We start from the raw sequence: 13,343 nt of genomic DNA on the forward strand, positions 1-13,343 counted from the left end.
CTGCTCCCACTTTTTGTAACGTGTGATAACTAAATATGAAACGAATTAGATTTTTTGGACAAACGTCTAAATGTAACTATTGAAACAATGAATTTGATGTGAGCTCCGCAGTCGCAGTCGCGGCGCGGACTCCACGATGTTGTGTATATGTGTTGATTTTAATATTTTCACTTTGTGATCGAATCTTAAAAGATTTTATATCGTCCGCGAGGCGATGCAAACTTATATGAGAGTTAGGTTTACGCAGTCAGAATTAATGTTTATAAGAGAAGGTATATTTAACTAGCTGAATACGAAGGGCCGCTTGCCGCAGCCCTCACTATGGCCGACTACTTGTCTTGCGGTGAGTCGCATCCCTGTAATTATATATTTTTGTATGACGGCTGTCTGAGTGTATACAACGTACCTATGGGATGGGATCCTTGTACGATAAACAGAGTTAAACAAATGTTGTGTCTTTGAGAATTTTATTGTTAAATTGGAATAAAGATGAAATGATTATTTAATAAATGTATATATATTATATATATATTTGGAAATATAAACGAATTTTTATTTTGACTCATTCCTCTGTTTCATTTATCGTCACCTCTCATTTTTTATTTCCAAACTCTTAGCAGTACATTACATTAACCTATACCTTATCTAGATAAAACAATAAAGCATACCTAGTGTCGACACACCGGATAACGCATTAGTGTAATATATCAATTGACTGATTCCCGGGAACTTTTAACAAAGGCACGACAGACTGTACCGGTTCGTCCTTACAGCTAAATAGTGTCTTCATAACAAAGATGTATTTCAATAACAACAAAGTATCAATAAATCACATAAGAAATTGAACCATGAATTACTTTTTAAATACCAATTTTCCCCAAGTACCAAACAGAATAAACTGAGTATTTGAATGTTGAAAGATCATTTTATTGTTAACAACACATAACAATATGTAGGCAGGTGGGTCGTGCCTGATAACAATATAACAAAAATATGATATTGAACTTATGGATCAAGTAGAACCCTACATGAAATGCAACAATAAAGAAGTATAGTACAAATATAAAAGTAAAATATGCCTTAAATAATGTTGTGTACAAAAATAACCCATCTCTTATAGCTAAGTATAAAAATATGACATTACTGCTTAAGCTATGAACACCGAGTACTTACACTATGGATCAGACCGGTCGGTCAAACAGATTACATTTACAACCGAGGGGAACGAAATATAAGCCTAGTAAATATATATTAAGTTCTTTTTATGGGCGGTAGCTCCCAAAAATAGGATTGTTTTTGTTCAAATTATTATACCAAGAATCTACGTCATTTTTACTCAAAATGTACAAATAGAAATTTGTAACACAATCAGTGGCGCCCTCTGTCTTTAAGGTAAGTGTGCATCGACTAGAATAAACATAGACTATTTATACATTCAATTTCGCAAGCTGCTTTAGCTTTATAGCAGTGGCCAAGCTTTACGATTTTATATAAAAGTAATGAGTAAAGGAACATAGCAGGTGTAGTAGGTGTGTGTGGACTAGGGCAGCAGCGGCGCGGGGCGGTCGGGCGGGTCCAGCGTGGCGCAGTGACACGTACACGAGCTCACCGGACACTCCGTGTGCTCTCTGCGGACATGGCGTAGGGTCAATGTGATTAGGCATCTTATGGGAAGAGCTCATCTTAATCGAAACACTTGTATGTCTAATGCTGGAGAAAAATATACGGAGATCTCTCTTAGAACGAAACCATAGACACACACGCTTAAAGTATCTGAAAAAGTTTTGATACTATTTATTTATTGCTTATAAAGGGAGGTCGCTCAATCTTAAATTTGGTACAAGATGAATAAAACTATTAACACATAGCTTGTCAGTTGGATCTAATAATGTCTTGTTAATGAGTCAGTGCTATACACCACAGTACTTTTGATTAACTACACGAGCAAAATTGATAGAAAGACGTTTAATAGTTACTTGAACCAGTTGATGAGATGCTGCGCGTGTCCGCCGTGCCTGCAGGCCACGCACCAGCTGAACCAGCTGCTGAAGGCGGCGCCCGCGGCCGGGGCCCCCGCGCCCCCCGCGCCCGCCCCCGTGCCCACGTGCAGCGAGCAGACCCCGCAGCGGGGCAGCGGCTTGCGGCAGTTCGGGCACGACGAGATTTGCTGCACACCCATATGTCAACGTATTACATCGCAGAAGCATAAGCGAATAAAAATAACTGTATATGCAACTTGACTTTTTAGATGTTTGGCTTGAAATTATTCGTCAATTGTAAAATATAAGCAACAAATGTTCTGCGCTTCAATCAAGTCTTTAATCTATACGTCTTTATTAGACGGGATTTTCCTTATAATTCACTTAAACCTATAGGATTACCTTCATCTTGGCGGCGGGCGGCGGCAGGCGCGCGAAAGCGACCCTGGGGCGCGCGTGTCCCGGGGGCGCGGCCACGGACTTGCCGCAGTAGGTGCAGGCCACACACACGTGTCGCGGCACCGCGCCCGCGCCCCCTGCGCCCCCCGCGCCCCAGTCCCCGCCCCCCGCGCCCGCCATCACCCACGTGTCCAGCGCGCAGCGCGCCCACCACAGCTGCCAGCCGTCCAGGATGTCGCGGTAGCTACACCATACACGGATAACAATTAACACTGCACTGCCCGCCGAAATTACAATCCACACTAACTTAGGGAAGGCGTAAGTTGTATGAGTTAAGGATACCACGAATTAGTGAAGACTGAATCACAAATTCCAATGCACCGCAACCTCGTGTGTCGTTATTTTCAAATATTTTCCACACTTGAAATGCCTGAAACACTAATTAAAGAAGAGGAGGTAATCGGTTTAAAGAAATCAACGCAATTGCAAACAAAAAGTATCTGGCAGCGGTGGGATTCGAACCCACGCCTCCGAAGAGACTGGTGCCTTAAACCAGCGCCTTAGACCGCTCGGCCACGCTACCCTTGGAAACGATTCTGTAAAATCGGGTCCGTACCCGTTAAGCTATTCATTATCACAGACTGCTGCACTGAGATTATTCCGCTCTTATTATACATTAATCTTGGAGCTAATTAAACTATAGATAACCCGATCTTAAAACTTGCAATTTATTTAACTACTATCTCAATATTGATGGACTTGTTATTGCAATTCGTTCTGGAGCAAAACTTTTTAAGAGTCAAAAATTTAACTTTTTCAGGAAAACCGTTAACGGATTTTTATATTCTAATTTGTTTACTTCCTCTTTTTTAAGATTCATCCAGGACAACCTGGACTCTTATTTTTCATTTTCTTTTTCACTGAAGACCATTATTCCCCAAAGTGGGCGGTAAAAGACCTAAGGGGTCGGGAAGAGACCCCGAAGTAAAACTAAAATAACAAAAACCTAGCACATAATAATTGATTTCATTTCAAGTTACAATTGTTTAGTTCATAAAACCGGGCCGTTATATTCTTTTAGAACTGGTCGTCGGGCGGTACCACAATCATTTTCGGAACCTCTGCTGTAGACAACCGAAATAACGTTGTTGAAGTTGAACTGACAAGATTGAACTATATTTTAGAAGACATAGGAATGAATATCCTGTATTTATACACATAAATAATATATATCATCATAATAATATATCATGGGACAACTCACACACGGTTATCTGATCCCAAGCTAAGCAGAGCTTGTGTTATGGTAACCAGACAACTGATAAACTTACTTATATACTTCTAAATACATACATATTATAGATAAATTACACCCAGACACCAGAACAAATGATCATGCTCATCACACAACTTTTGTCCTGGGCGGGAATCGAACCCACGACCTCTGGTATAGCAGTCAGGGTCACTAACCACTAGACTAACAGGCCCGTCAAAATATCTGGTTTGATTAGTTACATTTGTCAGTTTTAGTTAGAGTTAATTACTTTACTGTTTAACTTGTTTGTCACAGTAGCTTATGAAGACTACTTGTGAGGATAGATTTTAGTTTGGCAAATAAATATACTACTATCCCACTAATATTATAAATGCGAGATTTTGTAGTTACAGATGTTTGTTCGTCTTTGACGCAAAAACCACAGAACGGGCTTAGACGTAACTTGGTACACAGATAACTTCATTGCAGTAATATTGATGTTTCTACCTTTCTTCTAATACTAGTATTACACTTGCTCCGTCTGTGATAGGGGTGTATTATTTGTATGATTAACTTAAGGGTAGCGTGGCCGAGCGGTCTAAGGCGCTGGTTTAAGGCACCAGTCTCTTCGGAGGCGTGGGTTCGAATCCCACCGCTGCCAAATACTTTTTACTGATATTCCTTAACAAACGTAACAAAATGGTAATAGGCACATGTTAAAGGTATTTTAAAAGAATCCTTTTTATTGAAATCATAAATATAGATAAGTGCTATAAAATTGTTAAAATCCTGGATGCAAAAAGGACAAGATTTTTTCTTGCAGTCTATTGGAAGAAAATCATAATCGTGATAAAACAATATTTGCAAAACTTCTTTGAACGTTTTCAATGATTCCTAAATTGTTATGTAACTGCTGCTGTCTTTTCATGAGACAAATAACAATGTTTTAGCAAAAAAGTATCTGGCAGCGGTGGGATTCGAACCCACGCCTCCGAAGAGACTGGTGCCTTAAACCAGCGCCTTAGACCGCTCGGCCACGCTACCACTTGCTAATACTATGAAATGAACCAACATATTTACAGGAAACTTCAGAAACACGAACACTATCGACAATATATTTATATCGTAACGTACTGCATACTAATTGTAATGTAAACAAAGTGAATATTTTGTTGATAGTGCTATTGCTAGAGCTGTTTGTTGTATGCATCACTTCACATCTGGCAAGCTGCCAATAAGCGCATGTAAGTGAGCTGATTTATTGTAATTTCATTCGATGCAGGAGAGGCGTAAGAAGGCGGCTAGGTCGCTATTCCTTAATGTTTGACTTAAAGTTTTGTGCAGAAGTAAAGATCGTGTAGATTTTTTTCTTTTTGTCCGTTGTGAAAAGGTAATGTTATAATGACTACAGCCATGCTATGTCAGGGGTAGGAATATGTCGGGATCTCGTCGACTAAAAATACTCCAGGCCCCAAAATTTGCCTAAGCTAGAGTCGGAATCCGGACGTCGGGGCCGAGAGACGGGATCTCTTACGTATGCTCTGCACCAGTCTGGCAAGCCAAGTCCAAAAGGACTCCCTTTTGAGGAGTCGGTGTAGCCAATTTGCTCCGATTAAGTCTGCATTCTGCTTTTTGTCCTGTTACTGAGGAAGAATCGCAGCCAGGAAAAGATCCATTGGCAAGTGCCGAGGTAGCGTCTCTAAGAGTCGGTCCTTATGGCCACGAGGGTAGGAAGGACCATAAATGAGGAGGTGGGTGTGTCCTGTGACTGACCTGTCGAGCCAGTGCAGCACCCGCGGGTCCCGCAGCAGCTCGGGCGTGGCGCAGCGCGCGGCCAGCAGCGCCGCCGACTGCACGTCGCCCGTGTTCTCCACCCAGCGCTGCAGCAGCGAGATGCCCTCGGGACTCACGCCTGACACACACACACACGCGTGACAGAGACTACTCATGGTTAAGTGATACAGCTCACATAGAACGTGACAAGTTCAACTTAGAATCTAAGCAAATAAGCTTAAGAATAAATTGAGAGTCATATTGAGGAAGTAAGTTGTTTTAGTCGTCGAAGGATTTGGGGGGCTTTGACCAGCATTGGGACACAGTGGGTTAGATAAAAAAGTCTATTTTCAGCTTTCCATTTTTTTCTAGCAAGCTTTTAGTTTTCAAGCTCAGCTGAAAATCTAGACAGCTCACATGAATCTAAACGTCAAATGATATAATACAAGCCTGACCAGTGAGCAGGATCCCGGACAGGTCCCCCTGGTCCAGCAGCGTGTCGCAGGTCTGCCGGATGTACTCGTGCAGCTTGGCGTCCGGCAGGAAGATGCACGCGAACGCCACGCGGTCCTCTAGGCGCATCTCTGTTTCGTTCTATACACGAATTTATTTAAACGATTTTAGTTATTTGGTCGAATATTTAGTTTTGAACTAATGACTAGAAAGCAGTGGGATTGCTTATGCCCATACGAAGTCGTTCGAAAAAGGGCTTCTAAATATTTAATCGTAGATGGCGCCACTGCCTGACGCTGATTGAATATTTAGGAGAAAGCAGCAAAGCAGCAGGCAATAGTGGTAAGTTTGCGGTCGGGTTTACCAGCACGGCGGCGAGGTCGGGGTGGTGCGCGGGCGGCGGGTGGTGGTGCGGGTGCGCGGGCGCGGACGCGGCCAGGAAGCGCAGCAGCGCGCGCAGGTAGGGGTCCGGCAGCGCGGCCGCGGCCCCGCCCAGCGCCTCCCGCCACAGGCGCTCGTCGCTCAGCCCCGCCAGCGCCAGCGCCACCACGCGCAGCACGGGCTGCTGCGCGCGCGCCAGCACGTCCAGCGCGGTGCGCACGCGCAGCTGGAAGGCGGCCAGCGCGGCGGCGCGGCAGGGCGTGCCCTCGGCCTCGGCCCGCTCCACGCCCGCCAGCGCGTTCTCCCAGCCCCAGCCCCAGCCGCACAGCTGCAGCCCGCGCGTGCGCTCCGCACTCCTGACAGACACCATCAACAAACGGTTAACGTTTCCCTCCCGAAACATCCTAACTAGTGTTAGTGGAACACCAATCAGCCTACCTGTAGATGGTGACCCTCCTGTTGGGCAGGTCGGGCAGCAGCGAGGGCACGATCTCGGAGCGGTAACCGCCATCACCCACCGAGCGTAGTACTGTGCGCACTCCCGGATGCTTCCACGGACTGTTGCGGATGCAGCCTGCCCAGACACACGATACCTCACTTACAGGAAAAGAAAACGGCTATAGTAGTGACTCCTATATCGATTTGAAACTTACCATCTTCAACGAGTGACTTGCTGAGAGCCAGAAAATGCCAGAGTCCACTTAATGAGTCATCATCTGCTAAGTCAGCGTTTTGCCACAAATCTGGCTACAAACAAAAATAAATCGGTCAAAACTACTGAACATGTATAACTGGAGAATAGATGACTCCCGATGTGGCAATACGTGGATCCGTTGGTTACCTTGAGTCCATAGTCAGTCTGCGCGCGCTTCTTCATCACGTAGGAGATGTCTTTGACAGCGGCGTAGAAGTCGTCCTTGAGCAGGCGCAGCTGTCCGCCGCCGCCCGCCCACACCAGGCCGCCGCCGCCCCACGACACCGTCACGCGCTCGCACACCGTGTAGTCCACCAGAGCTCCTGTAGAGGGCAGCAGTTAACATGTGCACACCAGAATAAAAAATAATTGGCTTCATGCAAGATGAGGAGAGAAGTCAGAGGAATAAAGTCCACTAACTATAAAAGAATTGGTTTATTTCCCAATTTTACTTATTAACTACAGTCCAAAAAGTGTTACGATACTAAGAGGTAGTCTTGGTGGAAGGGTCTTAAGATTCAATTTTTTTTGACATGATTGAAGTCATCCCGCATTCTGTCCCGGACACTTCCTCACCCGAGGCGCACACGGCCAGCAGACGGCCCTCGTGCGCGGGATGCCAGCTGAAGGCCACGAGCGGCGCAGGCGCAGGCCCGCCGACGGCCACGTCCCGCTCCAGCACGCCGGGCCCGCGCGAGTACTGCTCCTCCAGCTCCGCCTCCACCACCGGCGTCGCTGTTTGCTACGAAACATAGACACATGAACAGGCTTTTAAGTATATAGTTTTCGTGGAAGGGTCTCATGTGCTACGAAGTATTGCAATGCATTGCCATACACCGACACAAAAAAAACCTACCACTAGTGTAGCGGGCGTCCATGAGTGGGTATGATTTGAACTCACCACGCTATCAGATACGTTATTCAGTTTGGTGTCACTGTTCGCTTGTTGGATGTCGTGGATACGCAGCGTGTTCGAGTCGCGCTGCAGCGACACTAGCAGGTTCCGCCTGGAAACAAAGAGTAATTTCAATCAATATTGCTAATCTGGATATAAGTTTTGAAGTATTGTGTGAGAGCAATGAGTTACAGGAATCTGGTAACGTGATAAATTTGCTTTGTTGTAACACTGGCGCGAAGACTTTGTCTATTTAGTTATTTCAAGCGTGTATTTAGTGTGTACCTGGTAGGACACCAGTGCAGCTGCGCGAGCGGGCGCGGATGCTGCAGCGTGAGCAGCGGCCTCTGCAAGGCGCGCGCGTCCCACACGCACGCCACGCCCTCGCCGCGCGACGCCAGCTGGTAGCCGCCCCACGGCTCCGCCACCACGCCGTAGCAGTAGCGCGTCGTCGTCATGCTCACTGCCTTGTTCGACAGGTCTGATGACATAAAATCTCTATCAACACAGCTTGAAAACCCAAAAACCGTCTTAAATCACCATTGATAAGAGTGTCACATAAACCTCTATAAAGCTTTCAAGTAAGTTTAGGGTACCACATATCTAGTCAATTATTTTCTTTCGTCATTACCTCGAAGATCAAACAGCTTGATGTACTTGAGGTTCATGGACGCGACGAGAGTCCTGCTAGAGAAGTTGGCCCAGGTGACGCTGTGTGCGGTCTCCGAGAGGCCCATCTCTGCCAGCGGCCGCGGAGCGTCGGCTGCCACGGAGGGCGATGCTGATTCTGTAACTAACAATAAAAGTTACTAAAACTAGGCAGATAATTTTCAGCCATTTCCCAGACTACTCACATGCTTAAAGTAACATGTACCTTTGGCCTCATCAGAGAGCATAGAGCCTCGATACACATCCCATAACAAGATGCAGTGATCACTGCGGTGCTTCTCCATGGCCACAGCCAGCATGTTGGTCTCCATATGACTCCATGATACTGAGTTGCAGAGGCGAGGGTAGCGGGGAGCTGCAATAAAATCAATCAAGAGATTGGTGTGTTAACAAATCTACAGGTGTCGAAGTAATAAGCAATGCATTAGAAATGCAAATAAGTAACTATAATATAGATTCCACATAATAAATTATGTGATATATAACTTACAGAACTCCCTCCCTACAAGCCCGAGTGGATCATATGTCTGCTTCAATGTAGTAAGTGCAACTTTTCCACTTGCATAGCCAAGAGCTAGTAACGGCTCTGGCTGCTCTGGAATGGCACTGATATCCACACAGCGGACTCCACTGGCGCTCTGTGATGCAAGGACTGTCGCTCCTCGCGTTGGAGATATTGGGGTGACTAGACAACAAATAGAATGACTTGAAAATATTCAGCATAAAATTGTTTTTAGTTTAAAAATGCAAACTGTTGTGTCCTTAAAATAACCTGATAGTAGAGACAATCTATAGGTCCCATTTGTATGGCAATGAGCTACATAAGTAACACATATTATTAAACTATATAGATATCAACTAACAGTATTAAAACTAGACAAAATTGTTGCTATACTTGTAGGGGAATTTAATGTAGGTTGTATGTTTTCACCAATAATTCAATTTGTATGCTTATAAAGTTTATAAATACTTAAATGTTTACATACATGTTGTTTTTTTCTCGATTTCTTTTATTCGAGATACTTCATATAAGGTTATGTCGGGACCCCATAATATAAACTTTTCGTGATGAATAGGTGACCAAAGCACGTCCAATTTAACACCAGACATCATTTTACTATTATTATCTCTAATAGTTCAAAATCAGTGCATATTTATTTTTGTTTTGCAAGTAAATACGCCACTTGTCCTATGTTTTGACGTCTACCTCGTTTTGTTGTTGCACTCATGGGGGTGACAGTACAGTACTTTGAGGACAAGAAAACAAAATGTATGGAAAGTGGTGCCATCTATGCCACAGGGCAAGTCAACTAAGGCATAATATTCCCTTAAATATTACTAGATGCCGCTACAGTAACTGCTTTCTTCAAAATGTTATTCTTTTAATAATTTAATAAATATTATTTAATAAAAAGCAAACTAAAAAAAATTAAAAAAAAACTGAATCGCCTTTTCGGTCTTCAATTAATCTTATACGCAATTTTTATTTTGCTAATGACATGACAGCACTGATATGTTTTGAAAACTTTTCACTCAACGTTCGTTTCTTGTGCCGTGAGTTTACCAAGTTTTATTTTCGACTTATTTGCCTATTATTGACCATCGCGTGTTTTCTGGACCTCGAAACTGCTTCCTACGTATTTACTTGGCTTCTCGTGAACGGATACCGACGAATATATTTATTTCTCTTGACCTGGCATCGTTTAATGGACTACGACGTGTGTTAACATTACTTGATTTAAAAATTTGGCTGCGTTTTTTACGGATTACGATGGCGAGATTACCGAAATACTCTCGCACTCATTGCTATTTTGGATGTGAAGAAGGAGGTAAGATGATTATTGATGATAGAATAAGTGATCTTATTGTAGGAACGATCCGATCGAAGTTTGTACTATTATATATCACTATATTTTTTAAACATAAATTTCACAACCTGCAATTAACTCATTCTTTCTAATTTCAGGTACATTACATCATTTTCCTAAGCCAGACTGTTATAAAGAAAGGTTTGAGATCTGGAAACAAGTTTTAGACGATGATATTATAATGAAAGGAGATACATACATCTACAACCAAATAAGACTATAAACATTTTGAGAAATACTACATAGGTAAAGGAACGGTATTAACGAGAAATGCAGTGCCAACCTTTTACACCAGCCTTATCCCATCAGGTAAATAAATATATTTGCATATTATAACATCCAATTTACATGTAAACAAATATGCAATTAACATTTTGGCAGATGTCTATTAAATGTATGAAATAACTGTGAAATCTGCCCCTAAGATGAACCACAGACCAACAAGTGCTGTTTCAATTTTATTTTCTGTCACCTAATCATCGCAAATGAAGTGCATTAACTGTCCTGTTGGTCTAGTGGCTAGTGTCTTTAAGTGCTATGCCAGAGGTTTTTGGTTTGATTCCCAATCAGGAGAAATATTTGTGTGATGAGCATCATCATTTTGTTCTGTGTCTGGGTGTAAATTATTTCTATATTTAGAAAGTATGTTTATCAGCTGTCTAGTATCCATAACACAAGTTCTGCTTAGCTTGGGACGAGACAACATTGTTTGATAGTTGTGAAATGTTATAATTATGTTAAAATACTTCTAAGTAGTCTTTTGTAGAATTGCACAATTATATTAATAGGTTTTAAAGTATGTGCTAAGTCTTTTCTAACAAGATTATTGCTACTTTCTAGATACCACCAGCTCATCTGCAGTTGCAGAAGTATCAGTTCAACCAGTCGCTTCAGTTTCAATGTTGGAGGATAAGGAAAAGGACATGGAGCAAACATTTGTAGAAGGTATGTTGCAACTCATAATGAAAATCAGTTAAATGTTTTGATTATAAGTATTTTTTATCCATATAAATCATACATATATACTTTTTCTTGTGAATACATATATATACATATATATATTTTGAAATTGATTATATATATATTTTGCATAGGAACATAAATAACCACAAACATTAATGATGTATATATATATTTTTTTGTTTCAGAATGCAACATATTACTAGCTGAGTGTGAAGAAACTGTAGATTTATTGCTGATTTTTGATAAATTATTTGATTCATTTAATGGCCACTCACACCGTGATACAGCAAAAATACTCAAGGGATGTCTTAAAAACAAATCACCACATTTCCCATTCTGGGCAGAAATTAAACCTGTTGTTAAATCAATAGAATTTGAAAAAATTGTAAAAAGTCAAGATGGGTCTCAAACAGTTAAATATGATGATTTATAAAATCTGATGATTTAGATTCTGATTTTGCAGTTGATTCCTTAATTTCAACAATGAGTCAAATTATTTTTAGTAATTTGATTTTGCATTCGGAAGCGAAGAAATATGTACCCTGGATATATAATAAAAAAACTAAATCTAATATATTTAAAAATTGTAATTGTATTGTTGATTTACTTCAACAAGAAATTGATCCTAATGCATTTAATTACATGATTGATTATACAAAAAAATCACATGTGATTCCTTTATTAAATTACTTAATGAAATATATTTTATGATTGAGACTTGATCGCCCGAAATAATAAACTTAAAAAAATAATAATTGTGTTTTTTATAAATTGCAGATGTGATTTTTCAATTATTCAATGCGATGAACATAAATTGATTTTAACTAATTATATAATTAATTTGTTCATCAACTTAATTGTAAATAGTTGGTGTACGGGTGTAAATAGAATTTTAACAGGAAAAATTGCTGATTTTGATAATAACGATACTTAAATTACAAGCATACAATTTCTATAAAATTCATAAAAAAAGGAAATAATGTGAATGATATTTAAAACCTTATTGTTAATTAAATGATTTGATTGATTTAAATCATGTGATTTTTGATGGGTGGCCATTTCCAACCATCTACTTTATTTACATCGATAAATAAAATAGAAGGTTCTCAATTATACCCTTAATAATTTAAAAATGGTTTCTATTAATGTGAATTAATTGGTGATTGTAATATACCATAAGTGTATTATGAATGTTAGCCAATGAAATTAAACCATATTACGATTTTATTAGAGAATAATTTTTCTACAGAAAATCATATTACTTAGTAAATTATAATAGTAAAAATGTGTCTAAAGTAAAAGTGGTTTAATTTCAATACGTTGTAGACGTTAATTAATAAATTGTATAAATTATCCGTATTTATAAATAAAGAAAAATCTTTATATTTTTGTTGTATTCTTTTTTCTCTTTAGTACATTTTATACACGGCAAAAATGCTGTACTATGCGTAACTACCTATAGCAACCTATAGATATTATGTAGATGAGTGCATACATATATATAGCTATAGATCGCTTCACAGACGCTAGCGCCATCTAGTTTACAGGGCAAGTAGTGAAAAAAGAACTGATCTGTCAGTGTCTCATCTATACCAGTATTATATGTATTATCTATGGTTGCACTGAAATAAACACGCTTAGAACTTTTGGAATGCGATGATCACCAGACAAAATAAGAAGACCTAGTACCTAAACGTTTTATTTTGTTTACCGTTTTTGAACGTACTTTTAAATGTCAGATGGATATGGTGCTGCCATTACAAAATCAAAAGTTACCCTGACTTAAGACAAATAAAGTAGCTTTTCTATGAGGTTCTTGGTTGTAAACCTATTGGAAAGTAGTGAAAATTACTTCGTTTTTTTTATCAGCCCTTTAAGTGAGCCCAAAACTCCAATAATTATCGTTTACCATTTCTAATAAAAGTAGTCTTTTTTTCAAATTTCCTCAAGTCTCCCCAGAAAGTAGGAAATACAGTTCAATTTAAAGCGCTGTCCTAAAGAGGTCGCTTCCTAC

At 40.6% G+C, this 13,343-nt stretch overlaps 1 protein-coding gene, 1 long non-coding RNA gene and 3 other non-coding genes across 6 annotated transcripts; 2 read left to right on the forward strand and 3 right to left on the reverse strand.

The window, feature by feature from the left end:
* Positions 1 to 905: 905 nt before the first annotated feature.
* LOC113501837 (GATOR complex protein MIOS) lies at positions 906 to 9,889 on the reverse strand. Of its 2 annotated transcripts, none has more exons than XM_026883122.1 (16): positions 9,485 to 9,889; positions 8,989 to 9,183; positions 8,704 to 8,853; positions 8,461 to 8,616; positions 8,115 to 8,310; positions 7,836 to 7,941; positions 7,511 to 7,676; positions 7,082 to 7,257; positions 6,894 to 6,987; positions 6,679 to 6,814; positions 6,224 to 6,596; positions 5,862 to 6,000; positions 5,407 to 5,545; positions 2,382 to 2,622; positions 1,977 to 2,167; positions 906 to 1,628 (listed from the first exon to the last, which is right to left on the reverse strand). In XM_026883122.1, the coding sequence occupies exons 1-16, from the start codon at positions 9,609 to 9,611 to the stop codon at positions 1,541 to 1,543; spliced, it is 2,673 nt and encodes an 890-aa protein (XP_026738923.1). In that variant the 5' UTR covers positions 9,612 to 9,889; the 3' UTR covers positions 906 to 1,540. The 2 variants fall into 2 exon arrangements, with proteins under 2 accessions (XP_026738923.1, XP_026738922.1); XM_026883121.1 differs by having other exon boundaries at positions 8,461 to 8,622.
* Trnal-aag lies at positions 2,880 to 2,961 on the reverse strand. The gene has a single exon. It is a non-coding gene; the product is annotated as a tRNA-Leu (tRNA).
* On the forward strand, positions 4,213 to 4,294 carry Trnal-aag. Its single transcript has one exon. It is a non-coding gene; the product is annotated as a tRNA-Leu (tRNA).
* On the reverse strand, positions 4,596 to 4,677 carry Trnal-aag. The gene has a single exon. It is a non-coding gene; the product is annotated as a tRNA-Leu (tRNA).
* Positions 9,890 to 10,633: 744 nt separating the features above from the next.
* Positions 10,634 to 11,554, forward strand: LOC113501667. The gene is made up of 3 exons (XR_003401305.1): positions 10,634 to 10,675; positions 11,207 to 11,311; positions 11,515 to 11,554. It is a non-coding gene; the product is annotated as an uncharacterized LOC113501667 (long non-coding RNA).
* The last annotated feature ends 1,789 nt before the right edge of the window (positions 11,555 to 13,343 follow it).

The sequence above is a fragment of the Trichoplusia ni genome, chromosome 16, assembly GCF_003590095.1.
Source record: "Trichoplusia ni isolate ovarian cell line Hi5 chromosome 16, tn1, whole genome shotgun sequence".
In the NCBI taxonomy this organism is placed as follows: domain Eukaryota; kingdom Metazoa; phylum Arthropoda; class Insecta; order Lepidoptera; family Noctuidae; genus Trichoplusia; species Trichoplusia ni.

What these genes read in the sequence shown, in the direction of transcription:
- LOC113501837 (XM_026883121.1), bottom strand. Translation starts at nt 9,611, where the DNA reads ATGATGTCTGGTGTTAAATTGGACGTGCTTTGGTCACCTATTCATCAC. An exon ending in CAAGTCACTCGTTGAAGATG is followed by an intron (nt 6,815 to 6,893) that starts GTAAGTTTCAAA and finishes GTGTCTGGGCAG; the next exon opens with GCTGCATCCGCAACAGTCCG. An exon ending in CCGACCTCGCCGCCGTGCTG is followed by an intron (nt 6,001 to 6,223) that starts GTAAACCCGACC and finishes ATTCGTGTATAG; the next exon opens with AACGAAACAGAGATGCGCCT.